Source organism: Pleurodeles waltl, chromosome 1_2 (genome assembly GCF_031143425.1).
Source record: "Pleurodeles waltl isolate 20211129_DDA chromosome 1_2, aPleWal1.hap1.20221129, whole genome shotgun sequence".
NCBI lineage: Eukaryota > Metazoa > Chordata > Amphibia > Caudata > Salamandridae > Pleurodeles > Pleurodeles waltl.
Window position 1 is genome coordinate 1,284,077,782 of NC_090437.1, and position 20,940 is coordinate 1,284,098,721.

General features: G+C 45.7%; 1 protein-coding gene across 1 annotated transcript in view; it reads left to right on the forward strand.

Annotated features, from left to right (window-relative positions):
* LOC138250283 (kyphoscoliosis peptidase-like) overlaps positions 1-20,940 on the forward strand; it is a 398,104-nt gene that overhangs the window by 121,470 nt on the left and 255,694 nt on the right. The window contains exon 4 of the mRNA XM_069205011.1: positions 3,951-4,068. Coding sequence (XP_069061112.1) covers positions 3,951-4,068 — 118 coding nt within the window. The remainder of the gene's footprint in view (positions 1-3,950; positions 4,069-20,940) is intronic.

The window sequence follows — 20,940 nt, forward strand, 5'->3', positions numbered from 1 at the left end:
CCTTCAACTCACTCTTGCAGCTTTCTGCTTGCTCACTTTGTGGCGCTTTTTTGTTTTTCTCTTCCTCCGTCTTTCCCATATATGTCTTTTGCTCATAGTAAATGCTTGAGGCAGAAGAATAAGCGCCGGCCCTAAAAAATAAGTGCTGGTGCCCGCACCGGAAACAACAAGCACAAATTAAGCACTGAGGCTCATCACATCACCAGGAAAAAGAATAATGTCTCCAAGAGACAAACATGTCACCAGTCATTTAGAGGCGACTTAACGAAAAGTACTAAGGTTAAGATTTGTAAGTTTACATCTAAGCTTTTTGTAGAACTACTGCTTTTATGAGATTTGTAAAAATCCCAGAGCAAATACACCTGCATATGTGGAATGTATAGATTTTAGTGCATAGATCTAACCTTAAACAGGCATTCAATCAGTTTTTGTAGAGCGCGGCTACTCACCCGTGAGGGTCTCAAGGCACTGGGGGTAAGGGGAGGGGCCTCATCCAAAGAGCCACGTCTTGAGGTTCTTCCTGAAGATGGTGAGCGACGGGCTTTTTTTTCTGAGGTGCCGGGGGAGATTGTTCCAGCTCTTTGCTGCGATGTAGGTGAAGGATCGTCCTCCAGCAATTGTTTTGCGGATGTGAGGGATGGTGGCCAGGGCCATCTGGGCGGAGCGGAGTGGTCTGGCAAGGGTGTGGAAGGAGACGCGGTGGTTCAGGTAGGCTGGTCCTGCGCTGTGTATGGCCTTGTACGTGTGGGTGAGTAGCTTGATGGTGATTTGATTCTCGACCCGGAGCCAGTGGACGGTCCTCGGGTGTTGGGAGATGTGTTCTCGGCATGGGAGGTCCAGGATGAGTTTGGCCGCGGCATTCTGGATGTGTTGTAGTTTTTTGATGTTTCTAGTCAAGGTGCCGGAGTAGAGGGCGTTGCTGTAGTCGAACTTGCTTGTGACTAAGACGTGGGTGACTGTCCTGCGACAGTCTGCTGAGATCCATCTGAAGATCTTCCGAAGTTTGCAGAGTGTGCGCCAGCAGAAAGAGGCGACTGAGTTTACCTGCTGTGTCATGGATAGGGAGGAGTTGAGGATGATGTCTAGGTTACGGGTGTGCTCAGTCGGTGCGGGAGGGCATTGAGTGATGTGGGCCACCAGGAGTCGTCCCAAGCTGAGGTGGCGATTCCGAGGATGATGAGCTCAGTCTTGTCGGAGTTGAGCTTGAGGCAGCTTTCTCTCATCCAGGTGGCGACGGCTTCCATTCCTGAGTGGAAGTTCCTTTTGGCCGTGTCTAGGTCTTTGGTGAGGGAAATGATGAGTTGTGTGTCATCGGCATATGACACGATGTTCATACCGTGGCTTCTGATGATGGCTGCTATAGGGGCCATGTATACGTTGAACAATGTGGGACTCAGTGAGGATCCTTGGGGGACTCCGCAGTTGACTCCTGTGGGTCTGGATGTGTAGGGCGGGAGTCTGACCCTCTGTGTCCTTCCGGAAAGGAAGGAGTGGATCCATTCCAGGGCTCTTCCGTGGATTCCTATGTCGTGGTGCCTGGTGTGTAGAGTGCTATGGGAGACCGTGTCGAAGGCTGTTGAGAGGTTGAGGAGTATGAGCGCTGCGGTGCGGCTGCGTTCTAGGAGTAATCGGATGTCATTGGCGGCTGCTAGGAGGGCTGTCTCCATGCTGTGGTTGCTGTGGAAGCCGTACTGGGAGCTGTCCAGGGAGTTTTTGGCTTCGATGGAATTCCGTAGTTGTGCGTTGATTGCTTTCTCCAGTACTTTGGAGGGGTAGGGTGGCAGCGAGATGGGCCGAAATTCTTTAGTTCTGATGGGTCGGCCGAAGGTTTCTTCAGGAGAGGGCATATTTCAGCGTCTTTCCAGTCCTCAGGGAAGGTGCCAGTGTTGATGGAGCAGTTGATTGTGTTCCGGAGCTCGGGGCAATGGATGTGCTGGCTCTGATGTACATGTGGTGTGGGCAGGGGTCTTTGGGGGCTCGTGCTGTTCATGATGCTGACCTCTTCCTCCTTGGTGAGCGTGGACCAGCAGTGGATGGTCTGGGTGGGTTCTGGGGGGGTGGGTAGGTCACAGGTTCCGGTGCCAGGATTTTCAGGGAGGAAGCTGTTGTAGATGTCCTGGATCTTGCGGTGGCAAAAGGTGGCTAGTTTGTCACAGAGGTCCTGTGACGGGGGCTGCTGGTGGCTTTGAGGGGGGGTATCTTTGAACTCGTTGATGACTGAGAAGCGCTGTGGTCCTCCATTTTTTCTCTAAACATCTGCATGCATGCTTTGATTCTTGGAGTTTGGTGGTGAACCAGCTAGCTTTCTTAGGTATGTGTTTGGCCGATGTCAGCAAGAGGGGGGCTAGAGTGTCGGCGCATTCGGTGATCCATGTGTTGAGATTCTGCACTGCTGTGTTGGCATCATCGGAGGGAGAAAGGAGGGATTTGGCGAGAGATGAGGTGAGTTGCTCGTTGATGATTTCGTTCCATTTCCTTTGGTGGGGTTTTGGGGGTGCGGGTGCGGCTGCTGGGTGTGGTGATTGTGAAATAAATGCAGCGGTGGTCGGTCTAGTCTTGGGTGGATATGGTCTCAATGGTGATCCGGTTGCTTGAGGTGAAGATGGGGTCCAGTGTGTGTCCTGTGATGTGTGTGGGTGCGGAGACCAGCTGTTTGAGGCCGAGGGTGGAGAGGTTGTCGAGTAGAGTGGTGGTGTTTGGATCGGGGCAGTCGTCGAGGTGGAAATTCAGGCTGGGGAGGCGGTAGTCGTCTGACGCCAGGGCCTGGAGGGTAGCGATGTCTACAACGTCGTCTATGAAAGCTGGGTGGGGGCCGAGTGGCCTGTACACCAGGGTGCCGCGGATGGAGGAGTTGTGGTTGGAGTGAACCAGGAAGTGAAGGTGTTCCATGGTGGTGCATTGTTCTTCTGGGATGGCCTTGACATGTAGTGAGGACTTGTGTACGATGGCAAGTCCTCCACCTGGGCGGGAGGGCCGGTCCCTCCTTGGGATGCTTTATCTGTTAGGAATATCGATGGCGATATCTGGTACTGAGGTGGGGTTGGTCCAGGTCCCGGTAAGGAAGGCGATGTGTGGTCGGGCAGTGTCAATCAAATCCCAGAGTTCGGTGGCGTGTTTGTGGAGGGAGCGGATGTTCAGGAGCAGGCAGTTGATGGGGTTGTGGAGGTTGTTGGTATCTCTGTGTGGAGAGTTCCTTCAGCTTGTTGAGGCTGGCGCTGAAGTTGCAGTTCCTGCAGGTGAAAGGTCCGTGGGTGTCCTTGGGGGAGATGATGCAGCAGGTCCTTTTTCACCACATATATAAAAATGTTGCCTGTGTGTTTTTCAACACTCAGGGTCATATTTGCGTGGCTTTGAATGACTTAAAAAATCTGGAGTAATGCAATGCAGCGCAAATCACTATGTTACATTACTCTGCACCAGGGGGGCATTCCACAGGCGTTGTGTGGGTTTCCACACATTACCATGGTTTTTGACGCATTTATTTCCAGATTTACTAAGCCTGATAAACCTGGGAATGTGCCAAAAAGATATGCCTTCCCAAAGAGAAATCCCCCTTTTTCCTCTTTCTATGTGTGTCATAAATATGACCCTCAATGTTTAGTTTTCCTTCAGCATTTTTCACATGACACTTAAACTGAGCGTTAACAACATTAGGAATATTGATGAAAATCTCCTGCCCACCACTAAAGAAGGATCACACAGATGATCTGCCAGATTTGCGAATTTTCCAAGGATGTAGCTTCCATCTGTGTGTTGGACCCACCAGCACATCCTGAATCTGAATGTGAAAGTTGTGTCCTCACATGGTGCTTTCTTCTACACCTAATTTGACATTGACATTAGTTATACAAGCATTTCCTGACTACGGCCTTAACTTAAGCCTCTCATGGAGTTTATGCAACTAGTATCACGCAGTTATTTGACCACAGTCTCTGTTTCTTTTATTGCAGAATATGATGTGGATGGATTCTTTGGGTTGTCCGAGAAGATACACGAACCCCTTGATGTTCTGCGCTCTGGAAGAGGCGTTTGCGCTGGTTACGCCAGCCTTTTTAAAGAGATGTGCAGGTATTTGCAAACATAATGTGTTATGCACTGTGTTGTTGAAGCACAAAATTTCTTTCAAAAGTCAGAAATGTGCACATCATTAGATCCATCCAACTACCTGAGTAGAGTTATGACTTTTGGAGATTCACAAACATTCCCAAAAATGCCCACGGAAATCCATGGAAATCATTGTGTTTCAAGCTTATACCTGATGCCTTACTCTTTCACCCTTGAGGGCAGACAGTCCATCGGAGTGAGTGCAGCACGCCCCAGAGTAACTACTGCACGAAAAGTATTTCTCCACTACACCAACCCTTACACCTTTCCCAACCAGGAAATACATATAGGGCCTGATTATTAGACATCGTAGTCGAATGCAGGGGCGTGGCTTGGTCAGTAAGATTGGGGGGGCAAGCTTGAGATTTTCCAACAATCAGGCTGGAATATAGGCCCATATTTATACTTTTTTAATGCTGCATTTGCGCCGCTTTTTGACGCAAAAGCGGCGCAAACTTAAAAAGACAATTGTATTTGGTAAGTCTGCACCGCTTTTGCGTAAATAAATGGCACAAATGCTGCGCTAACAAAGTATAAATATGGGCCATAATGTTTAAATACATTATATGACAAGCAGGGTGCATGGGAGGGGCCTAAGGTGCAGCGGAAAGCGAGAGGAATGCGGATTGGTAGGAGTACTAAGTGAGGGAAAACGCAATATTTTGTAAAATTACCTATGTTTTTGACGACTTTAAAAACGGCGTTTTTTTCTGAATGTATGTAAAAATTCCTGGTGAAATTCGGCAGACATCTCACCATACCCGACTAAAAGCACCTGTACCCAACTATTTATTAGGAAATTCATTTATTAGGGGGGTGTAGCAGTCCGCGCCCCCCCCAAAGCTACACCTCTGGTTGAATGTTATATTTATCACACCCAATACATTCCAACATAAAAGTTTTTGGAATTTATCAAACGCAATGTTTATCAAACTGGACTAGTACCTGGAAAAAATTAAACTCCTTGAACTATATCCCCCCACGGTTCAGATGTTCTGTCTTACATTGTTTTAATGTTCCTACTTGTTCCTTTCAACATTTGCTATTATCCAACTTCTCTTTCCGTTCCTTTCCCCTTCACCCCTATTTTTCTTACTTTTTTACCTCTTTGGGACTTAGCACCTATTGTTTATCATCTTATGTTTGAACTTTGATTTGGATCGATGCAACTGTATAATGCTTATTTATACTGTACGAACGACTTCTTTCCAATTGATGTAATTGTTAACTCTACAGTGATTTTGCATATGTCACATGTTTTACTCCCTCTTTATTGTCTGCTGCTGAATCTCTCCAATAAAATCTTCTTGAAAATAAAAACACAATGATTATCGCCTATTCTGAATTTTGGGGAATAACATGCAGATTTTGGTGTTTATTGCACCAAAGTCTGTATGTCCTGTTAAATACTGGACTTTCTACCTATGTTGAAATTTAAGGAAGGGTGCAAACTTAATTTCCAGGCGTGATAAATGTCGCACCACTTGTAATTACTGTCCTATGTGCAGTTTAAAAGATCATCTGTAATCAGACCTTTCATCTCGCCTTTTTCTAGGTTTATGTTCCTGTTTATTAACATGAGAGAATGGCATTCAAATGTCTATGAATGGCCACAAGTGTTCAACTTCCATACATTTTGCATGCTCAAAAACCCTGAGGGGCATATTTTTTTTTTTTACGCTAAGGCAGCACTAAGGTGGCCTTTTCCCCCCGCTTTGCGACCCCTTGCGCGACATTATACATGCGTCAGGCATAATGTGTGCAAGGTGGCATTTCGACGAAGAAAGGCCTTAATAAATAGCTCAGTGAAATTTAGAACATTTCACTGCGCCATTTATTTCTGTATTTCTAACGCCTGCCCTAGGCAGGCGTTAAAATGATGCACCCATAGTAACCTACGGGCCTCCCTGTGCTTTGCTGCACTAGTGTCAATTTTTGACACGAGTGCAGCAAAGCGACACAATAGCGTCAAAATTTTTTATGCTATTGTGCTAACGACCACCATGGTGCGCCATATTATAAATATGGTGCAACATGGTGTTAGGTGCGGTAGGGGGGGCGCAAGAAAAGTGACGCATGGGGACCGATGCGCCACTTTCTTGTAAATCTGCCACTAAATATGCAATTGCAAAAATAAACTTCAGATTTTCGCCCCTCATAAGTGGAATTAATACACAAAGTAACCCACTCGTGATTGCTGCTGCATTCTACCCACCTTTTTCGTTAAATTCCCAGGGGCGTAGCTTGGCCACTGAGATGGGGGGGAGGGGTCAGCTTCATATTTTCCAACAGTCACACTGGCATATAATGTTAAAATGCATTGACAAGCAGGGTGCACGAGGGGGGCAGTGGAAAAGGAGACGCATATGGATTGGTGAGGGTACTAAGTGAGAGAAAATGCAATATTTGGTAAAATAACCAACATTTTAAAACACTTTCAAAACAGAGGGAGGGAGTGTGTGTGTGCGTTTTTGTCTGTGTTTATGGGAAAAATGCCTTGTGAAATCCGACAGACACCTCACCATATCCCACTGAAAGTACCTGTAACCAACTATTTAGCACAAAATGCATTTATTAGGGGGGGATGTAACACCCTAAACACTCCCCACACACGAAGCTACGTCCCTGCCAATCCCTGTTCAAATTTTTAACCTTTAAACTCCTATTTTTCCCTTGAGACATTGCTACAATAAGGACTGTAATACCTCGATTAAAATGTCCCTCTCAATTGTGATATGCCCCGGAAGGGCATTTAAAGATCCCATCCGAATTACAAGGTCCACGGTAACCGCTGACCCGCTACCGTTCATACTGGGACTCCATCTGCTGAGAAGCATCTGCAACCTTGGAAGAAAAACCTGGAGCGAAAGAGGTATTCGAATGGAAATGGACCAGAACTACAGATTCTATGTGCAATTCTTCACTTCTCAGAGGAACCTCAGAGTTCCATTTGAAATACCCATCAACTTCTGTGCTTAATTTCAGCTGGTGGATTCCGGTGCGGGGGCACGGCACTTATTTTCGAGGGCCGGCACTTATTTCTCAGCATCAGGCATTTGCTGCGAGAAAAAGACATATTGGAAAGACGGAGGAAGAGATATACGAAAAAGTGTCACAAAGGGAGAAAGCTGCAAGTGTGAGTTGAAGGGGAAGGGGTGGCTGTAAATGGATTATAGAGGCCCAAGATGGCTTTAGGGGTTACTCTGCCTTGGTATTCCGTGCTCCCACATTTTTTGGAGCAGCCGCGAGTTTCAGAGGAGAGCTCTGGGCACCGGCACCTTTTTATTTGCAAATTAAGCACTGATTCAACTCCACCCGCCAGAGTAAGTGGTGTCATTAATACCAGTAACTCCAGGGCCACGAAATTAACGCATCAAAATCCATAAATCACGTATCGAGGCCACCAACCTTCTGTTCAGTTCTGTGGTTTCATCCCACCCCACATTAGGCTACTTTCTAGTCCTTATCTTGATTATATATTTTCTTCATCAGCGCTTCGAGGCAAAATATTACAGGAATTGAGCTGTTGGCATTGTAAAGGATAATGACAACCTCGCATTTGGGACCCTTATAAATATTTAGCCATGCAGTACATTAAACCCTTATCAGAAATAAACTGTGTGTTCCTTTGTACACTTGGCATTAGACTGTAATGGTCTGAACAGCCCCTACAGAGCACCACAGTAAAATTAGCATTTGGAGGAAACATGGTCATGTAAACATATATTCAGCCCTTAGAGAGCATAATCACATAAAAAAGAATGATAAAGAATACTGCAGTGTAACCATATAATCAGCCCCTTGAGGGCATAGTGTATTACACATTTTAAGGCCTTTTAAATATCATTTAACTGTGGAGCCAGTGGCCAAGGGTGCAGTGCCGCAGGTTGTTACTAGATATCCCTGTAGAGTCAATAGCAGAAGGTGCAGTACCACTGGTTATGGCTAGATGTCCCTGTAGAGTCAATAGCAGAAGGTGCAGTACCACTGACTGCAGCTCGAAGTCACTGTGTGACCAAAAGCACTATCAGAAATAAACTGTTTGTGCATTAGTAGAAGGTGCAATACAACTGGTGGCTAGCTGTCCCTCTGGAGCCTACTGAGTTAGTAGTGCCTTGGGGCAATTATCATCCTTCAGCCCTTGGAGGGCATAGTGCATTACACATTTGCAGGCCAAGTAAGGCTGTCAGAACATTATTATAAACAAGGCCCTTATAACACAAACTCCTCTCCGCTGTAAAAACAAAAGTTCCAGCTATAAGTGTTTAAATAAGCATTTAATGGTAGAAGAGGTTATGATTTTTGATCCCCCTCTAGTCTAGTGTGACGAACGAGATGGCCTGGGCAGAAAGAGGATATCTTTCTGAATGTTTTGGTAGTGGTCCCATTGCCCTAGGACCACCACAGGCTGACTTATGCCAAAAATGTGTTGCAAATGGAATGCCCTCAAAGCATTATGAGGTGAGTTTCCGTGCATACATTAAACCTTTATCAGAAATAAACTGTGTGCATTAGCAGAAGGTGCAATACCACTGGTCGTGGCTAGATGTCCATTTGGAGCCTACTGAGTTAGTAGTGCCTTGGGGCAATTATTATCCTTCAGCCCTTGGAGAGCATAGTGCATTACACATTTGCTGGCTGAGCAAGGCTGCCAGAATAGTATTCAAAACAAGGCCCTTGTAACACAAAGTCCTCTCAGCTGTCAACCTCCGACCCTGACTGACCACGCCCGCAACCTAGGCATCTTCGTCGACAGTAACCTCACCTTCAAACAACAGATAAACATGGTTGCATCCTCCTGCTTCCTCCTCCTCCGCATGGTACGAAAGATTTTCAGATGGATCCCCGTTGATGCCAGAAGATCAATCACCCAGGTCCTCATCACCAGCATGCTAGACTACGGAAACGCGCTCAACACCAGAATGAGCCACTCAGCTCCTCAGCTGCCTCCCAACCATACAGAACTCCACAGCCAGACTCATCCAAGACCTCTCCAAGCGTACCAGCATCAACCTTCACCTCAGGAGCCTCCACTGACTTCCCGTGCATAAGAGACGCTAAGGAGATTCTAAAAGAAAGCTCTTTTCAGATATGGGGACCTCAATGCTACTCTGAGGTGTGTTAGCGTGTCTGACCTTATTTGGTTTCTTATCTTTAATTTATTAGAGGTTCGATGGACCTTTTGACTGCGCTTAGAGGAAATCCCCCCATAAGACTCTTTTCTAGTACCAATCAATTACAATAGCAATCAATAGTATCAATAATCATTTGGAGTCAGTAACCTCACACCCCATAACCCCTTTGGCCATGAATAGCCACACCTTTCTTGTAAAAGTTAGCATGTTTATTTCCCTATATTAACAATGCTAATATCACGAAACTTCGTCTCAAAATCAAATGATAAACATACAGAAACAACACTTGTTGACCAAATTTTCTAAAGAATCTCAATTTAATCAATGCATGTGTTGTTACGCACTCTAGAATTACAGTACAAATCAAGAGCAAGAACAACTGTGCAATAGAAATAGCATACATTTAGATTCAGCAAAAAAACATCAACTGTTATTAATAATTAGCAAACTTTTTCTATGAGTCTCCTAGCTAACCTTCTGATTAGAATAGCATGTTTGGGCTTCATGCAAAACAATTTAGTCAACACAAATTTGGAAAACATCTAACAAAGGCTCTATCGAAATTAGCGGTTGGTACCTGGAAACAAAAGACAAAGTACATCAAACAATAACATTTGGTTAATACCACTCCTCTGAATGGATCAGCAAGCTGCGACTATCTTCGTCAATTGGACATCTGCTCGGCCAGCATCAGCATCGGACCATGAAAGAGAACGGTTCAGAGCAGGGGGCTCTAAGCTATCCGAACCACTTGCAAAGCATAGTTTAAGAATCAGCATTCAGCATCAAAATCTAAGAAATAAAATTCAGGATAGAATTCTCTAAGTAAAGAATAATGAGCAGGGAAGGTGAGAATGATCTGAATGGCACCTCTCAGCAAAGGATTAAGAAAAATGAGCTCTCCTCATCAAATCATCAAAAAAACGTTATTGCGTGATTACTTAAAATCTTTGCAAAAGGAACACATAATGTATCAAGTTACAGACATCAACTAATAATACAAATAATGCACCACTATTAAACAATAATCACACTTCTTAATTTATAAAATTGTCAAAATTGAGGCCTAATAAAGTTAAAGAAAAATAAGAGCTGCAGCAATAAATATTAGAGCCCATGGTATATTCCTTGCGTCATGCTTTTTAAAATAGGGTATTAGTTTATGTCAGTTAAATAGTTTAAAAATTGAATCAGTTTGACGTGTAGTTTTCATTTAATTTTGCTTGCAGTTGTGAGATATATTTCCCAAATTTGGCCAGCTCTACTGGCTCTTTTAGAGTGAATACCAAAGTTCTAGCCTCAGAGCAAGAACTTATGCAATAGCGGAGGAAGAAAAGTCTTAGTAAAGTGCGTCGTGCATTCAGCAATCCCGGACAGCAGCATAATAGATGGATAAATGTCTCTGTTTTATAGCCACAGAGTCTGCAACAGTTTATGCTGGTGAGGGAGTGGCAATTTGGATTCAGTTCCTTTATTTTTTGTCCAAGCAGTCTTGCAAAGGCAATTTTTGTCATGCAGGCCTTCCTGATTCCTTGAAGCTAAGTAGGGCTGCGGTGCCAGATGCTGTGTATCACTCTTACAGGATGCCGCCACCTTTGCACTGCTGTGTTGCTCACTTTTCCCAGATCACATGCACAGGAAAGGATTTTTGTCTGTCTTTTCAGGATCGTCTTGATGGATATTTGTGACAGTGCCAGTTTTATCAGTGCAGCTTGATTGATTTGTAGGCCTGTTAGTGCTGTGGATAAGTATTGTGACCATGGGTTTGACTTTGCTTCAAAGATATGACGAAGGAATGATTTCAGAGTGTTAGTAGGTGCCATCATTAATTTGTGGTAGTACTTTAGGAAAGCTCCCATATGTGCCCAGTTTTGACCTTCCAGCCCAAATTCTAACCTTATCAGATTACTCCTTAGATATTGTGGGAGTTTGAATATTCTTTTATAGATTTTCACTTGAAGCTTTTCTATCGGCGCCATAAGATGACCTGGGTAGGCTTCATGGCCATAGTTTAATGCTGGTAAGAAAGAAGCTTTCAATAACTGAAGGATTAATCTGGCAGCCGGACTTTCCATGGTTTTGTTTAACTGGCATAGTCTTGTTATTATGAAATCAGCTTTTACCTTCAAGTGATGAAGATGAACTTTGGGCTTTCCCTTAGCTGATAGCCAGATGCCCAGATAGTTGTAGGTGTCTGTGCTGCAGATGTTAAGTTGCCCCATTTTCCAGTTGAGATGCCGGTGTTTCTGCGGCCCACCAAAGATTATTACTTTCGTTTTTGAGGGATTCACCGTCATTCTATTTGCGATGTTATAGTCATACAAAGCAGTGAGTGCTTTTTTGTAGGCCAGTTTTTGAGTGGTCCAACAAGATGATGTCCTCTGCATATTGCAGGAGGGTGAATCTGAGATTCCCCATTTTTGGTGGTATCAGGTTTGCATGTTTTAGTGCTTGTGACATGTCTGCTGTGTAAAGATTGACTAGCAGGGGCGCGAGCACACAGCCTTGCTTTATCCCGCTGGTGGTAGGGATCTTCTGGCTAATGGCAGAGTTCGATAGCTTAACTCTTACCCAGGTTGATGAGTAAAGTAAAATTATTGCCCTTAGTAGTTTGCTTGGATCTCCCCAGTTCTGGAGCTTTCTCCATAGCCGTTCCGGTCCACTGCGTCAAATGCTGCAGAATAGTGTACAAAGCACGCAAATAATGGAAAAGTCTTTTTACTAGTTGCTTTGTGGATCAGAATTGAGAGAGCCACTATGTTATCTATGGTCGCATATCTGGCCCTAAAGCCAGTTTGGCAGAGAGGTTCTACCCCAGTGTCCTCTGCCCAGTTTTGTAGTTCATCCAAGAGGACAGAGGCAAAGCCTTTTGTTTTGATGTCTAGTAGGGCGATAAGACTGTAGTTGGCTGGGTCGTGTCTGTCCCCCTTTTTAAAAATTGGGTGCAGTATAGAGCCTCTCCAGGCTGGGGGTATTTCCTCTGTTTCTAGACAAGAGCAGCAGAGCGCCGACAAAACCGGGGACCAAAGCTCTTTGTTTTCCTTGAAGATTTGTGCAGGGATGCATTTTGGACCAGGGACCCCTGATGATCTCATATTTTGCAAGATGTTAGAAACTTCACTTGGTGTCCCGTGCCAGCAGGGTATCATATGTGGCAGGTTTAACCAGTTGATGTTCAGAAAACGATGAGTTATCTGTGTACAGTTTCTTAACATATTTTATCCATTCTATTTTATTTATTGCATTGATTCGAGGATTTCTCTGTCCCACCTTGTTTTTAATGTACCTCCATAAATCAGCATGACTGTGCTTTCCCATCAACGAGTAGATATGGACAGCCTCCTTTTCCGTGTGTTTATGTTTTAACAACCAAATCAGCTGTTTATGTTGTTTAACGTGTTCCCGTAGTTTTATGGTTAGCGCCATTTTCTCTACAACATTCCTAGTTTTATTGTGTTGAGCTCTCAATCTACCAAACCTCCGTTTGCTTTCCATTATGGGCGGTTGGGGGAGGGTTTCATTGAAGCTCTGTTGTGAAATGTGTGATGATCCTGAATGTTGCAAGAGATTGACAGTAATATCCGACCAGTTAGCCCGAAGTGTACCGCCAGCCATTGTCAGCATTGTGGGGCCATTTAGTTTCATCCACGAGCAGTATAGCCGAGTTGCCACTAGACCACATTTTGTCGGGTGGTGCAGCGGTGAGCCTCTGGGTAGATCTCTCGGTTGAACTGGGGATATCACGTTCCTCCATCAACATCTCTCAACGCATTGTGCCTCCTTTTCAAAGTCGTGCATTATTTTCAATATCAAGTTGAATTCTATGCAGATTCATAATTCAGAATACATGAATTTATTAGTAAAAATTCAGCGTTCACAGATGGTTCCCCTGGAATGTGGGGTCTCACAGGGATCTATGCTCCGTCCCACTCTCCTTAATATTTATGTCCGACCGCTGGATTCCATCGTTATGGAATTTGGAATATCTATTGTTTCCTATGCTGATGATACTCAGCTGGTCGTGTTTCTTTCCTTGAAGGAGGGTTCTCAATATCAGCTGGGCCCCTGCCTGGAGAAAGTGTCACACTGAATGTTGAATTGCTTTCTAAAACCAAGTAGAGACAAAACCAAACTGATGTTAGAAGGAAACAAGGCATCCCCACGGGCTCTGTTAGGCTGGCCAGACAGTCTAGAGACTCCGCATTCTCTGTCATCTCCTATAAAAAGCTTAGGGTCTTAGGAAAGCTTGGACCCATCTCCAGGCTTCCCAAATGGTCTTCAGCTAAGAGTGCCTTGGCGGCCTTGCATTGGCTCGGTGGAGAAGAGAATGAAATTCCAGGCACTATGCCTGACGTAAATGGCAATTACCCATACACCCCAAACAGTACTCTTAGATCTTCTAACACAGATCTCCTGAGGGTTCCACACATTTAGAAGGCCAAATGGGGTGGGAGATATTTCTCCTATCTGTCCACTAAATTATGGAATTCAATGATAAGAGGTTTGAGAACTGAGCCTGAAGAAACCAAATTCTGAAAGCTGCTCAAAACCTGGCTCTACTCAAACTAATCTCCTTGCATAACCAATAGGCTGGAAGGAGCATGCCTCAACCCACACAGCGCTGGGAAGTCCTCCTGTAGCTACGTGCTGTATAAATACCCATAAGATAAGATAAGATGCAAGGTGAAGGTTATGACCCTTTCCTACAAAGCCCTCCACAACATCGGACCCAAACACATTAACCACCGTCTAACTTTCCACCATCCCACCAGAGAACTCCGATCAAACTTCCTCGCCCTGCACATGTCCCATGCATCTGCCAAAGCTGCTGCAGAGACCATTCCTTCTCCTACCTCCCCGCCAAAGCCTGGAACGACCTCCGCCTCCACCTGCAAACTACACACTCCCTCCTCGACTTCAACAAGAAGCTGAAGACCTGCCTCTTTGACGAGAGGCCGTCAGCACTCAACGTTTAACCCCTAGCGCCTGGATAACCCCCCTGAGGTGATAAGCCATGCTCTACAAATACGAATTGATTGATTGATACCATGCAGTTAACATGCAGCTCTCTGATGGCAGTTTGTAGCTCACTGTGCTATAGATTGTAATTCATTGTAACTTCACAGTTTATAGCTCACTGTGCTATTAATCGTAATCGAGTGTAACTTATGAACTGCAAGTAACAAAAGGAACACATGATAAAAGCAGTAACCCACTGAGCTATGCACTTTAATTACTGTTCTGTGATCTGCATGATGCATGTTAATTGCAGCGGACATATTAAACCTTAATGCTACTTTAGTTTAATCAAAACTGCCAGTAGACAAACCTCAACCTCTCTCCAGCAGGAATATTAATCACCACAGATATGTTGGCACTTTTATTGTTATCTGACAAAGGTGGGATATACAAAGAACTCTGCAATGGGTGTTTTCAAAACCACATCAAATTTCAAAACACAGTGTCTTCACCCTCTTCCTCCAAGCACAGCTCCCGATGTGATGGGGTGGCACGAGTTACATTGCCATAAAGCCAGAGTAGATTATGTGCCCTTCTCATTTTGTTACTGGGGGGCGATACTGCAGCACAGCTGCAAAAATGGCCCCATTAACAAAACTGGCCTCCCACCCTTCAGGCCTCCCGGGGAAATGCCAGTCCAGGCTTGACATCAGGGATGCTGCAGTAATGAGGAAGAAATTCATTTTGAACAGCCATGGCCTGCACTTCTATGTTGCAAGGAAAGACAGCAGCTCTAGTGCGTCACCCAGTGGAGGTGCCACATTACTACATAAGACTTCTTTTCTTTCTTTTCTGACCCATCGAAAACAATTATGAAACTAAAGTAAGATAGGTTTAATTTCAAGACTTTAAGATACGTCCAACAAAAACCTTCTTCCCAAAATTAACACTGCAGTGAAAGATGTTTTGCTTCAAATCCACAAATTAGCCAATGCTCCTCCAACAAGAAAGACTGTGAATTTTGCTATTATGGGGCATTAACTTTAGATTACATCAACTCCCTTAGATAAGCAGAAACTAAGCATCTTGTTGAACACAACTTTCAGTCCCCCAACAATGTGTGTTAGAGTTCCCACACCCCCCTTTCACAAAACCTATCACTTAACAATATTTAAAACTCTGTATACATGCTCTTCCAACAACATAGCTGGTTGGTGTACATCTTACATTAACAAGCCGTGATATGGTTACATTTGCCATTTTATTACATGGGATGTGTAGAAAACTGGCCCCTTATGACAGTACCCCCCCACACACACTTTTTCCCGGACATCTGATGTTACTTGACTGACTGTGTGCTGGGATCCTGCTAACCAGGCCCAGAACCTATATTCTTTCTCTAAGCTGTACCATTGCTTCCACAATTGGCACATTCTTGGCACACAGCTAAGTCCCTTGTAAAAGGTACCAGCGGTACCAAGGGCCCTGTGGCGGGGGGTCCCCTAAGGGCTGCAGCATGTATTGTGCCACCCTAAGGGACCCCACATCAAACACATGCACACTGCCACTGCAGATTGTTTGTGTTGATGGAGAGAAAAAGGTAAAGTCAACATGGCATCCCTCCCTGGGTTCCATGCCCACAAACCACTGCCTGTGGCATAGGTAAGTCACCCCCTAGCAGGCCTTACAGCCCTAAGACAGAGTGCGCTACACCACAGGTGAAAACACAGCTGCATGAGCAATATGCCTCTACAGTGTCTAGGTCCATTCTTAGACCCAGTAAGTGCAGTGTACCCACATTGAGTACATGGGCTGGGAGCTTCTCATCATGAACTACACAGCTCCATGATGGCTTCACTGAATGCTGGGAAGTTTGGTATCAAAATTCTCAGCTCAATAAACTCACAGTGATGCCAGTGTTGGATTTATTCTAAAATGCACACAGAGGGCATCTTAGAGATGACCACTGAAATTCCCCCAACACTCTAGTGTGTGGCTGACCGGTCTATGCCAGCCTGCCACCACCAGACAAGTTTCTGACCCCATTGGGTGAGGGCCTTTGTGCTCTCAGAGGTCGGGGACCAAGCCTGCTTTAGGTGTAGGTGCTCCACATCTCCCCCCTGCAGAAACAGCAACACTTGGTGGTGAGCCTCAAAGGCTCTTGCCTTTTGTTCTGCTGCCTCAGGGCACTCCAGCTAGTGGAAATGACCGCCTGCCACCCGCCCAACCACTCCCCACCCGGACCAGGCCCCACTTTTGGCTTCAGGTCCGACGTGAAAATTAGTAAACACCAGGAGGAGTGTTCACCCCAGCTGGGATCTCCCCCAGGGTGCCCAGAGCTGAGGTGAACCCCTTCTGGCAGAATCCTCCATCTTGTTTTGGAGGACGATAGCCAATAGGGTTAGGTATGTGCCTCCTCCCCACAGGGAGTGGGCACAGGAAGGATGTAGTCACCGTCAGGGTCAGTAGCCATTGGCTACTGCCCTCCGACCCCTGTAACGCCCCTAAATCTAGTGTTTAGGGGCACACTCAGTTTCCTGTTGACCTAAAGAAGAAGAAGGACTAAAGAGCCGCACCATCAGTGAAGACTCCAGATGACAACTTACTTGGCCCCAGTCCTACCGGCCTGTCTCCAGCTTCAAGACTCCTGCTACAAGAAGATAACACGTTCTGCAGGACCAGTGACCTCTACAAACCCTCAGAGGACTGCTTGCCTTCCCTAACGACTGGATCTCCTGAGGACAGCGGCCCTACCCGCAAAGAAACCTCCTTCAAGTACTCCAAAGCCCTTCGGATCCGCAAGTCCTGCCCACTCTGCACCTGGCGCCCACTGCCCGAGTCCAGTTGTCCCACCTGACCAGAGAGAGTCCCCAGGCAATTCTGACCTTGAGTCCACCCCAGGTTGACCCCTCCTGGCCACCACAGTGACACCTGCAGCCTGAATCTAGACAACCCCTCTAACCGCGACTGGATCTGGTGAAGATACCCAATGCCTAAAGGTACCCCTGCACCCGCAGCCCCCTAGCCTTGGGGAACCCAGCCGACAGTCCATCAATGTCCAGAGGAGCCTCAACTTACCTTCAGCTGACCCCCAGGACCAAGCCTATAGCCTCTTTGTGAACCTGAAGTTCCTCTTAGGAGAGCATTGGGCGCCCAACGGTGTGTTTGCACCCAGCAACCGACTGCCCCTGTGCAGCTGAGGTTGTGGGTTTGGTGCTTACCTGTGGCCCCTCTGGTGCTGATCCAAATCCCCCAGGGCCTGAGCCCTGAGACCGCGAGTACTTACCTGCAAACCATTTTCTTTTGAGCGTCCCTAGTCTCAATAGGATTCCATTGGGTGCCCAATGCCATCTTTGACCTCTGCACCCGTCCGACCCCATTTTGCTGGTGGTGGACGCTAGGTGTCTTCCAAAACTTTGCCCTGTGGACACCTTAACCCAAAGACTGGGACCATAACTCTAGTCCTCACCTGTAAACTGTGTATGTACTCCCCAACCCCAGGTCTGTATTGCATTCAATGAGAATTGCACTGTGTCGACTTTTGATATTGAAAAGTATTACTTACATGAAAACTGTTTTATCTGTGAATTACAAAAAAAGTGCATTTGATACTTGAAAGTGATGCAGCATTCTTGAATCTGTACTTACCTGCAACAAAGATCCTTTTGGTACTAGAAATAAAGTAACAAAGTATATTTTTTGATATATAAAATATTGGACTGGAGTTAATCATTGATTGTGTGTCTCATTTCTTGATTGTCTGTGTACAACAAATGCTTAGCACTACCCTCTGATAAACCTAACTGCTTGACCCCACTAGCACAAAAGAGATCATTAGTATGATGTACCTTAGCCTCTGTAAAACCTCTGGGGATCCACTGGACTCTTACCTCTATACCTTACTTTGGCACAGTATGAACTGAGCCACCTTCCCACAGTATGGCCCCTTTGTGTATAAATGCCTTCACTGTAGTTCCTGGTTGTTGGAAAGTGGTTTATTAGTAGGTACCTACAACTAGTAATAAGGCCACAACCTCACATAAGGACCAGTCCAGCTGTCAAAAAATTAAACCTTGCTCTACCCTTGGTAGCTTGGCTCATTAGCTTTTTCTCTTGACGTCGAATGGGTCTCCTCCCAGGCCGGCTTTCAGTTCGACGACGGCAGCTTGGCTCAGTGTGATGCTTCAGTTAACTCCTGGAAGTCTCCTCAACGATGAAAAGCTCTAGAGCTTCAGCAGGGTAAACCTGAAATTCAGGCCAGGTCGCGGTTCGACGTCTCAGTCATGACGCTTGACAATGGGTCGGTGACGTTATGGAGCTTTTTTTCAAACGGCTCCAAACTTCTGAATCTTCTTGCAGAAGGTCCTTTTGGGGTCTTGAAGTGTCCACAACCACAAGCCAAGGTTCCAGAAGCTCTGAATTGCTCCTTGCGAGTTAGGACTACAATTGATCCTAGTCAAATCCTTAGAAGTCCACTGGATGCTAATCAGCTGGGTTCTTCTTTCAGGAGTTGTTGCAGATGACTCTTGGTAGCTCCTTTGTACCTGTTAAGTACAGGAAGTCCACTCCTGAATCATTAGAAGCAAGGCAAAGTTGTTTTTGTGCACCAGGTGCAATCCTTCATAGTGCGGTCCTTCTTGGTGCTGACCAGGGGTTCAGCAGGGCAGTCCTTCTTCTTCTGATTTCTTCCAGCAGGGATCTGAGTTACTGGGCAACTCTTCCATATTTATCCAGGATTCTGGGCTGACAAGCACGGGACACCCCTGACTAATAAGATGCAGGTTTCCTCCTTCTGTGATGAGCACTCCCTATGGAGTGTGGCACATTTCAGTCTCAAAAAGCATTGTTTCCCAAAGATTTAAGATGAAGAAAATCTCTCCTGGAGGTTCAGTTCTGGCTAAACCCACCCACAGGTGTGGCTAACTTTCCCCTACAGTGCCCTTCCAGCCCCTTGCCTAATCTAATTACAGGGGTTCCATCCTTCTGGGGGTGCAGGAAATAGGGAAGTCTGGTTTCTGTATAAACTGTTTTCCCCTCCTTTGAAAACCAGTTTGGCCACCCAACCCCCTTCCTGGTCTGGCATCTGCTTCTCCAGTTCTCTGTCCACCAAATGGTTCTTATGTCTCAGCCCAGCCCAGGCCACTGCACACTTCATTAGGGTAGCTTGGCAAAGCCTGTCAAAGGCTGACCAATCAGGAAAGGCTACTACAGGGCTAACTTTAGGTAACTCTAGGAAAGAGTTCTAAATAGTTCTGTAATAGCTATGATAAATCTAACATTGTCAAGTTGTTGGATTTATCTTAACTATTAATCTAACACCTTGAATGCTTTTTTGAGCTCACTCGTACTTTAAAATAAAGCCTTCCAATGTTAGCATATTGAGCTAATGCGTAAGATGGGGAACAATGACATTTGCAGTTTTTCCCCTCACCAGGGCTTATAAAACAACGTTTATAATGTCCCTGCTTATGAATACACTGATCCCTGCCCTTGGGGCACCTATGATAGGCCCCAGGGGTGACTTATATGTACAAATATGGTAGTTTAAGGCTTTGGAAGTACCTTTAATTCCAAAGTAAAATTTTGATGTAATTCTAATTTAAAAGCACCCTGCAAAGCAGGGATTACTTTTAAAATGACAGCAGGCCACACAGCAGTGCACACCTAAGTGCATGAAATATGCTAGACCTCTAAACCTACATGCCTTACCATATACTAGGGACTTACAGTAGGTTGTCAGTACACACCTAATCTGATTAGCAAAGCCCATGGCACAGTCAGAGTCAGAAAACCAGCATCTAGTAGTCAAAAAGGGGGCAAACGTGGGGGGACACTGCAAAACAATTCCTGGATTCTCACACAACCACCCCCAGCCAACATACCAGGACACTCAGCCCAAGCCTGAGAAAGTTTTCGTGGACTGTCAGGCGAGGAACAAAGTAAAGAAACCAGGGTGTACAATTGCAGGGCCTACTCTGCCTTACATCCTCCTGCTAACATCACTTCCTCTTGGAAGCTGACCCATCTTCACAGTAACAGGACCCATTTTAAACTGAAACTCAATCACAGGTGTTTCATTTTCTTCCTCTCTTTTAAGTTTGGGTAGTGAGGTGCCTTCCTCCTCTATCACTAACTTTTCTAGGATAACACCTAACTCACCCACTGAGGTTACCCAACACTTGAACAACCCCACCATGGCCAACAGGGTCAGGGGGCCTAACTTACTTTTGGCTCTGGTTCCTGCCTTCCTTGCCAAGTACACCTAGACTTGGCTCAAACCCACTTCTGCTCCTGACATCGCTGCAGTGACACCTGACGGCTACAAGATAACACACCAAGAGTGCAACAAGCATGGAGGTGGAATCACCATCATCCACAAGGAGATCATCCACTGCACCACACCTGCAGACGTTGTCACCTTGATCTTGGAACACCTCAACTTCCCACTCCGAACCAACAGCAAAATTACCATCAAAGGCACTCTCGCCTATAGAGACCCCAGGACCTCGCCCAGGCTTCTGCAACGCTATTCCTGATTTCATCATTCCACTCACCTTAGACTCTGAAAACATCTTCCTCAGCGACCTCAATTTTCACCTCAACGACTCCAACAACACCAACACTGCCAGCCTCCTCTTAAGCATGAGCAGCATCGGCCTCATCCAACTGGTCACCAATCCCACCCATATCGCAGGACACACACTCGACCCAGTCCTCACAGCAAGTAAGAAAATTAAGTGCA